The sequence below is a fragment of the Chenopodium album genome, chromosome 23 (assembly GCF_948465745.1).
Source record: "Chenopodium album chromosome 23, dcCheAlbu1.1, whole genome shotgun sequence".
Lineage (NCBI taxonomy): Eukaryota > Viridiplantae > Streptophyta > Magnoliopsida > Caryophyllales > Amaranthaceae > Chenopodium > Chenopodium album.
In genome coordinates, this window is record NC_137856.1 from 9,977,674 (window position 1) to 9,987,944 (window position 10,271).

The window sequence follows — 10,271 nt, forward strand, 5'->3', positions numbered from 1 at the left end:
CCACATACCACACCATCACTAAATAAAGGAATATGATGATAAGAGGATTTGAACCCCAAACCACTTACAACAATATTGACTCTTTAGCCATCTAAGCTAATTATCAAACATGTTATAACTCTGAAAAAGAAATATATTACCTCCGGTCCAATTTACTCGCAACAAAGGGGTATTATTTGTGAGACATAAAATATTCCTTTATTGCAAGTAAATTGGACTAGAGGTAGTATATAACTTTACACCATATGGTTTAATTATTACAAAAAAACACATATTTATTTCTTACTTCACTCTTTATTCCCTACTTCGTACTCCACATATTAAAAAGCGTTCTTAAACCTCTTATAACACACATTACTATTTAACCATCGAAGCCAATATCAACTATGTTAATTATATAGAAAAAAAATTCATATAAGTGCAAACCACAATGTTTAACTAAAATATAAAAAACTATATTTAAAGAATAACTCAATTTTGATTTGACAATGACAATTGCAGTTTTGAAAAGCCTTTTAAAAAAATTATTGATTGTACGTCTATAACAGTAGCAACTCGGGGCAACGCCCGGGGTCACTCACTAGTTAAATATTATATGTTGCTTACGTGGCACGACACTTGGCGAAAAGTTGAGACGTCAAATGTCGTTGTCTCGTGGCCTGGCTAAAAGTTTAGGTTTATATATTAGTTATATGATATTAGATTATCAATAATAATTTTTTTTTTTTCTGCAGCTTCATTAATTTGACAATATAGCATATTTCAATTAAAACATGAAATAATTTAAGTAGGAGAAAATATAAGTTTATAACCCTGAAAAACAAGAATACTTTATCAAGAGGTGCATATGTAAATTACATCTAACTTTCCATCAACACAAAAAAAAAAAAAAAATCTCTACTTTGGTTAAATTTTTTTTTTCTCTCTCCTATTTCAACCTTTTGGTATTTGTGGTTTTCTCTCTCACCCTTCAACCTTTTGTTGTTTTTTCTCTTCTCCTATAACCTTCAATTTCAATGGTGAAAAGTACACCTTTTCACTACTCCCTCCGTGTTTCAATTAGTGTTACACATACCAAATCTGACCGTGTTTTAATAAGTGTTACACTTCCTTTCTTTGTCAAAAAGCTATATTAAAATATTATATCTCTCTTCTCTCATAGTTCCCATCCAAACCCACTATTACTTATTTATTTTATTTATTTTATTTTATCTTTCCTCTTACATTTATTACTTTTCAATAAACTATTAACCCCACTATCTTTATTTTACAATTTTTTAATTCTACAACTACCCAGTTACCTCTTATTTTATTTAAGTCAATTAAATTGCCTAAAACTATGTGCCGGTCAAACTGTAACACTTAAAGAAACACAGAGGGAGTATATAATGTTGAACAAGGCGAAATCAATGGAAGGGAAAAAGCTTATCTATCCTTTAGGGTTAACCATGCCCGTTATTTTCGCTTTATTGTTTGGGTTTTCGTTCGCCGCCGGAAACAGTGGAGCGAAGTCGAATTTAATGGAGGAAGGAAAACTCAACTATCATTTAGGGTTAATCATGCCATTAACTTCTCCTTTTGTTATTAGGGTTTTCATTTAATTTCACCAGCGGAAATGGAGTCGAACGGACTTGAAAGAGAAGGTGAAAGTGGGCAGATATTGGAGGGAGAAGATTAATGTAACACCCTAGAAATTCCTTTCCTTTAAAATACATGTTTTGCTCTTTTAGAAACTAAAAATAGGAAATTCTAAGATATTACCGCCACCGTGAAAACGGCTAAGGAAAATATCAAAGACACACAGCGGAAGACTAACTTCAAAACCATCCAAAACAAGTCAACTCAAAAGCCAACCAAATGAAACTAAAGTTAAAACTAAAGTCAAACGAAGTCAAATAAAATCAACCTACAACTTGGAACCGTTAGGCCCTTATTAAAACCAAACCAAATCCAAAACTTTGCGATAGTTTCACACATAATAATAATATCATAAATAATCAAAGCAATAAACACATCATAAACTAATGGAAACTAGCATCATTCGCTCTTCACTCATGCCCCGTCATAAATATGCTTCAATACCTGAAAAGCTTATCTCTACTTGTTTCCATTACTCTCCATTAAAAATGGGTCATCATAGGGCCAAGGTAAAGACATGGCTAAAACACACAAAAACACACAATCAGCAAAGATGGGTACATAAGCGTAATTAAACACACTAACATGCTTTCACCTAATCAACACACACTTACCTCAATGCACCTGTATACAAGCACGCACAACATTCAGCAAGACTCTTTAACTAGACACTGAATAATTCATTTAGCGTTCATTACGCATCGAACGGGTTTCCAACTCTACCTCCCCCAAATAAATTGAGGTTAACTAACACAGGAGCTAACCGTGCCAGCGACAAAACCACACATAGGTGGCGGAATTCCATCGCATAATAATAATAAAAAGGAATGTACAGCGTCCTGTACTCCGTTAGAAGTTATGATCAAATACAAAGTCACATAACTCCCCCCATATGTTCATACTCATGGTATATACGTTCCAAGAGTTTTGGTGCGTAATCTCTTTCACTTTACGTTATTTACATATTATTAGACTTGGTGATGACTCTCAAAGCATAATAATTCTATCAACAATAATAATTCAATCAAACAAACATACCAATTTAATTCTTGAATAATTAGTGACAACATAATATTTAATGTTGAACCCTTTTTAAATCTACCTCAGTGTCAAAGACGCTTTAAACGCATAAAGCGCCACAAATCCTATCCCTCGGTGTTAAAAACACCTTAAGTACACTAAGGCACCAACATACAATTTATTCCTCGTGTACATAGACACTTTTATAGTTCCTTTCCCATGCTTATAACATCAATAAAAATTATATGAACCATAATAAAAAAAATTTCAATATTCCAAGCCAAATTAAACATGTAGTTTAATTAAACATGCATTCTAACATGCCATAAATAAAAGTGTAGTCCATATAATCATGCCAAAATATAACTTTCGTAAACCATCACAAATAAATCATGCTTCACAATTCAATCACCAACATCAATATCCACAATTCCAAACTTATACCTTAGCATGATACTACTTGTAATTGATTTAAATCAAGCCTAGCATGATACTACATCATTAAAATATGCTAAGTATGCGAACGTACCTCAATTAAGCCATTAAAATAACTGAGTACTCTACAACAATTCCCGAACGAAGTCTCTTACATAAAGGGACAATAATACTAAATTAATTACCCTTGTATACACAATTTCCAGCAACTTAAACTCACTTTAATCTACTTAAAATAATCTGAAAATAATTTAAAAACCCCTGATTAAACTTCTTTTTAATGGGTAATCACACCCTTTTATTAAAATCAAAATTATACTACTTTAAATAAAATTCCAGTATTTTAAACTAATCAAAGACCCTTTAAAACTTCATCAAAATACATCTTTATACTTAAATTATCCATAGAAACATTAAATTATCTCTTACCCTTTAAACTCAAGGATAAAAGTTAAAGCATAAAAAAACTTCGTTAAAAATAAAAAAAATGCCCGAAAATCATATTTAGAGGCTGAATTTGGCCACGAAAGGGTGGTGCTCACTACCAAAGTAATGAGTCTTTCTTAAAACGTTGTTTCCACATGGAAAACACAATTTTTTTTTTAATCAAAATTGGATGAGTTCAAAACCTGGTCGGGATTAAAATGGGATTAATATTAACGAACGGAAATCTAAAAATGAAAACACGAATTTACGTGTTCAAAATAATCTGGAATTAAGTTAAATTAATCAGTAGTTATAATCACCAAAATTTCAAAACATCATTACTATAAAAACCCTAAATCATTTGTTCATAAAAACCCTAAAATCATGATTTTCAATAATTAAAAACCCTAGGTTATAAAATTTACAAAATCTGAAAATTATGACATTTATTAAATCTGAAATTATAAAGTTTAATCATAAAAAATACAATTTGATACTAATCAAATTAATTTCAAACAATAAAATCAAAACCCATAAATCAATAATTATAATTACACAAATTAATAAAACAAAGGAGAAAGAAAATAAGACTAACCTTTTGTGTGGAAAATTTTGGGGATTCATGGGGTTTTTATAGAGTAGAGAGAGTAGGGTTAAATTTGGGCTTATAAAAATGTGGGCTTAAGTTATGGGATATGGCTTAAGTTATGGGTTTTGGAATGGGTTATTCCAATAAGAGTATGGAGGGGTAATTTACATTGCCCAATAATTAATTAACGTTTGGCCCAAAATATATATTACTTTTATAAAGCCTTATATTTAAAATAGTTTAACCCTTTAAAATATTTAATTAAAATACTTGAGCCCTTAACAATATATTTTAATAATACTTAAATATTTTATATAAATACGGGGTATTACAATTAAGGTGGGTGGGAAGAAAAAAATTTGAATTAGAGGAATAAAATGAACATGAAGAAGAAGAAGGTGGGAGGAAAAGATGATGAATATATAGTAGCTAACGGAGAGTTAACAGTGTTAACTATGAAAATCTGTTCAACTTGTCATAGTGTACCACAAACAGTACAAATATATACTTCCTTTGTTCTTTTTTACTTTACCCACTTTGACTTTTACACTATTCACCATTCGTCCTTTGATTATGTTTTGTGAATTATATGTAAGGAAAAACATATTCATGTAGCATGTTTTTGAATTCATCTTAATAAGTACTATCCTAATATATAACTTTTTTAATTTTTACTTATGTAGATTTAAAGATATATCGTTAAAATTGTGCATTGGCAAGCGTGATAAAAGAAACATATCAAGTAAAAAAAAACAGAGGAAGTATTTTTTAATCAAAAAACACAATTTTTCAATGCAACTTATTTACGTACGAAAATGTCATTTGATAAACATAATTGGTTTATTTAGGTTTATAAACTGGGGCTTGCTCTTTAAGTAGCATATGTAAATGTATATACTTTATTATTCTACTCTTAAAATTCATACTAATAATATAGCACTTCAGTCTTCGTTCCCTCTAGGTTTTCTCCTTGGGAAGGTTTTTTAGTTCCCTCTAGGGTTTCTTCCTTAGGAGGGTTTTCCTAGTCTCCATTACTAGGTTTTTTCATTTTTGTAAGGTTTGCTACTCTTTTCTCCCTCTGCTCTCCATATATACCATCTCTTTTCTTCTTGCTCTCAGTTGTGAATCTTCGTAGGGGCTTTCACTGGTGTTCTTACTGGTAATAAGCCCCAAAAACCTTTTAATTACTTTTAATAAATAGATCTCATCCTTGTGATCATGATTTTTCTTGAATTTATTTATTTATTTATTTTAATGTTTGTATAGCGAGGATTGAAGATTTAGGGTTTCATAATCACTATAAGAATCTGGAGGACCACATGAGTATTTCACTCAAACGGCTATGCATCAGTGGATTTCAAGTCGAATCAGTGCGAACTCACAGATTGTATTGCTTCGGATGAAGTTTTTTATTAATGCAATTGTTGATCAAATCTACAATGTACTTAGTTTAAGGTGTTATGTACTCCCTCCGTTTTTAAATACTTGCTCCATTTCTCTATGCGCGGAGTTTTAGGAGAAATTGGAGAAAGTAAAAAATATAGAGTGGGGTAGTTGAGAAAATAAAAAATTGTAAAAAGCAAAAATAGTAGAAGAATAGGAGGAGAGAGAATATTGTATTGGGTCCACCAAGTGTGAGAAATGAATTAAATATTGTAAAAGCTTTCCAAAAAAGGAAATGAAGCAATTATTTAAAAATGGTCAGAAAAGGAAAGTGGAGCAAGTATTTAAAAACGGTTAAAGTATTTGTGTTGGAATTTTTGATTTCTTAGGAATTATATGTAAGTGCCGTTTGACTATATAGTATAGATAATACTTTGAAAATTTTTGTTTTCTCATGCAATACTTCTCATTACACACTTGCCGATTCGTGATTTCAATCATTAATATCTTATATTAATAACATGTAAAAGTTACAAAAACTTGATATTAATAAAGTATAAATCGAGACGACACTAATGACTTAAATCATTCCTTAATTATAAATCATCAAAGCTAGACAAAGTGGTATATATGAATAGTGTAAAAGTTTAAGTATTGCATTTAAAAGAAAACAAGGGAAGTATATTGGAGACACTTCGTATTTGAAATTTGAAAAATTACTTTTTTCGTATTTTCAATTAATATACGTTGTCCATTCCAAATTAGATGGCACGTTATTTCATCAGTTTGTCAGTGCAAAAATTTAATTGAAAATATCTTAAATAATACTACTGTAAAAAATGTTAAAAATTGAATTTTAAGTACACATTGAAACAAATGTAACAAGGTCCCACATTACTATGTATTTTCATATCTATAACTCACAAATGTTATTATGCTACATACTCAAAACAAAGTTTATAAACAGTGTTAAAGTCAAAATGTGTTATCTATTTTATAACGGAGTAAGGGCATGTTCATATTTAATTACTTAATTTCAGTCCAGTTCAGTTTAGTTCAGTTCAGCTCCAATCAGTTCAGTTCAGCTCCCAATTTCCTTCTCTCATAAAATATTCATTTCAGCTCAGTTCAGTTCAGTTCAGTTCAGCTCCAATCATTTCAGTTCTATTCAGCTCTAATCAGTTCAATTCAGCTCAGTTCAGTAAATGTGAACAGTCCCTAAGTATATAATATGAAAAAAATAAACTAATAAAATGCTTAAATTCCTTACAAAATTGGAGTATTTTTCACAAACAAAGAAAATTGAATAAGTTGTCAGCCTCTTTCTGACTTTTTTAGTTGTTGTCGTTGTAGTCTTCATTCTCTTTATTTGTTCCTTTACTTTATTTATTTATTTTTTTTTCATTTTTTTTAAAAAATAATTAACTAAACATTGGATTGTATTCAATCCCTCTCCTTAAACAGTTGAACCAAATAGTAGAGATACATCTTGTCCAAAAAAAAAAAAAAAATAGTAGAGATACATAATTACTTTTTTTCTTTCCTTCCCTTGGTTTCTATTCCATTGTCTTTTCCTTCACCAAAAAATATGCGATATTCAACTATTTGAAGGGCAAGAGAGGATTGTCTTGATGTTAAACATGTTTTATTAGGTTTAAAGATTTTAGGGTAAGATGGTTGGATCGGAGACATGCAAAATTATAGAGACATAAAGTTTGGCGAGAGGGAGAAGAGAGTAGGGATCCTATCCCTAAAAATATGTCCGAGAGAAGTTGTGATTTCAAGGTCACAAATTCAAATTCTTAGTTTAACTTAAATAAGAATAATACGAAAATAACCGGACACATAATACTCCAAAAACGTATATATAAATTATACCTAAACTTAGTGAAATCTCTTAGGAATTATGTTGTAGCTCCACGCCTCCACTCATCACTCCCTTCTTCATATTTATTTATTAATTAGCCTACTCTAGTGTTAGTCAAATGCATAATAGTCTAATTCAATGATGAAAATAAAAAATTATAATGGAAAAAAAATGAAACATTTGGCATCAAATACACGACGAACTACAGTACATAATATCAATAAGTGTACATGTTGAAATGCATGTGACAAATCCTTCCATCCAATATTATTTGACAAAATTCTCTAAACATGGGACACTCCTCTTTCACGGGCCTTCTATTATGTAATAATTGCACACCCATTAATTTAACTCACTAACTACCAAATAACACTGTTGATATCCATCTTATTTTTAACACAACGAAATCTCACAATTAGGGGTTCGTACTATATCACTATTCATTTTTAAGGTTTTGGACTTGAGCAATACTCTTAATTGCTGTAAGTGTATATGTGGCTGGCTACACATTGTGTCCAATCATATTAGGGGTTACTTTGTTAGTGTTATAAGGATTACTCGGTTAGTGTTGTAGGGGTTACTTAATCAGTGTTATAGGGGTTTACTCAGTGAGTGTTGTAGGGATACTCAGTCAATATTACAGGAGTTATTCGGACAATGTTATAAGGATTACTTTGTTCTTTTATACCGGCCACATGGTGTGGCTAGCCGTACACAAAACAGGCTGAAATCGCTTTTATTTTATATACATCTTGTGTATTTTTAATCTGAAAGAGGTTAAAATTTTAATGTTTAAACCATATTAGTTGTTAATGTTATAGGCAATTTAAAAATCATGTTTATTTTAAATTTTATTATACACATACATAAAAAAAGAAATGTAAACTTAAGAGTCTGCTCACATTTACTTAATTTCAGTTCAGTTCAGCTCTAATCAGTTCATTTCAGTTCAGTTCAGCTCCAATCAGTTCATTTTAATTCAGCTCTTAATTTCATTCTCTCATAAAATAATCATTTCAGCTCAATTCAATTCAGTTCAGTTCAAATTAGCTCCAATCAGTTCAATTCAGTTCAAATTAGCTCCAATCAAATCTGTTCAGTAAATGTGAATAGGCCCTAAGTGAATTTAACAAAATCTCACATGAATCCGAAAAAAAACCCAAAAACGAACCGGACAAAGTATATGGAGACTGTTTTCATTCAGTGACAGAAGCCCCCCTTTCTCCTGCTAAGAATTTATGTCATTTAAACCGCCCTTTGTCTTTGCTCATCCAAAACACAACTATAACTCAACCACATATCCCACTCTTACTCTCTCCATCCTCCACCATGGGGTGCACATGTTAACAATACTTATGTGCTAGAGGCCTTCTTGGTAGACTCAGAGCGCGCAGCGCGCAGTTGTCAGACAGACACTGATCCGAAAACCCTGCAAAACCCGAAAACAAGGATACCATACTAACAGTAGATGGGGGTGTGTTCGAGCAGGCCGAAAAGAGGGAACTATGCATGGGAGAATGATCCAAGAATGTTTATACAGAAAATGAGGCTACTGCAGCAGGAGATCAATGCCATATTGAAGCAGAGGGAGGAAGAGACCGAGGTTTACGAGAAGGAGCTGATGGTGTTTGCGTTCAGGGAAGCAGAGTGGAAGAAAGAGCGAAAGAAGCTCAAGGAAGAGGTAAAGGGGCTAAAGAAAAGCTTAGAAGAGCGCGAAGAGAGGATCAGACAGATGGAAGAGGAGGCCAAGGGAAGTATTGGTCTTGTAAGAAGCAGCGAAATTTCATCTGACGGAGTGTCAACAGATTGTCGTAATAGTAGTGATATTGCTGCTGCGGCTGCTGCTACGAGCTTGTCGCTGATGGAACAGATGAGGGAAGAAAGAGCAAGAAGAGATGAAGCTGTTGAAAAATGGAAGATGTTGTATCTTGCTATTAAGCATGAACTTGATGATCTGATTCAAAGGACACATGAAGGTACACTTTTTGTGTCTTAATTAAGCATTCTTTCTTACCATATTCTGTGAAATTCAGAAGCCTAATTAATGTTGGGTTCACGAAAACAAAATTAGTAGTAATAAATTAATACATTAGCCCGATTTGTGACAAAAGTATGAGCCCTCTCAATCATTAGATATTTATTATAAATTAGCCTGATTATTATGAGATTTGATTTCGGGTTTTGAGTACCAACTTGCAAGACTTTACCAATAACATCCACTGCAATGATAAAATTGATAATTGTTTCAATTAATTGTTCTGTTTATATGATGAATGTGAAGATCATGTCCAACTCTAAACTTCAATTTAACCTGTTAAAATTTATATTTTGAAAATCAGAAGTTACAATTTTACCTGTTACAATTTATTTTGGTTTTATCAGACTAGTAAATTAACAGTTCTTAAATTGTGAAGCAGGGACACTAAACTGGAGAGCAGACGAAGAAGAGTTGATGGAAGATCTTCAACGGGAGTTAAAGGCGAGGGACGAAACGATTCAAGTGTTAAAAGCACAATTAGCTTCAATGGAAGATGAAGAATATAAGAGGAAAAGGGAAGTGGACATTCTAAGACAAAGCTTGAGAATAATGAGCATTAATAGTAATAATAAGGTAGCAAATTCTTCTGCTCATGTCAACCTCTCTAAGCCCTCAATTCGCTTTGCTAAGCTTGCATTTGTAAACTAGAACATTATATGAATTTTGGAATGGAATGTCTTAGATTGTATCCAATCAAAGCGATAATGTTTCTGTTAATACTAAACTTTACTCATTTTTCGGTTTTTTCATCTGTAAATCTTTGTTGCCGTTTGCTTAGCTACCTTTCAAACTCCTGAATTCAAATAAAAAGTACAGTATCTAGAAAATTAATGGTCAGAGTGGTGTAATACGAAAGTCAAAATGGTGCAACTATT

The 10,271-nt window shown here is 31.7% G+C and overlaps 1 protein-coding gene across 1 annotated transcript; it reads left to right on the plus strand.

The window, feature by feature from the left end:
* The first annotated feature begins 8,571 nt into the window (after positions 1-8,571).
* On the plus strand, positions 8,572-10,145 carry LOC145608580 (uncharacterized). The gene is made up of 2 exons (XM_081664194.1): positions 8,572-9,334; positions 9,776-10,145. The coding sequence occupies exons 1-2, from the start codon at positions 8,827-8,829 to the stop codon at positions 10,042-10,044; spliced, it is 777 nt and encodes a 258-aa protein (XP_081520320.1). The 5' UTR covers positions 8,572-8,826; the 3' UTR covers positions 10,045-10,145.
* Positions 10,146-10,271: the final 126 nt, after the last annotated feature.

What these genes read in the sequence shown, in the direction of transcription:
- LOC145608580 (XM_081664194.1), top strand. Translation starts at nt 8,827, where the DNA reads ATGGGGGTGTGTTCGAGCAGGCCGAAAAGAGGGAACTATGCATGGGAG. An exon ending in GATTCAAAGGACACATGAAG is followed by an intron (nt 9,335 to 9,775) that starts GTACACTTTTTG and finishes ATTGTGAAGCAG; the next exon opens with GGACACTAAACTGGAGAGCA.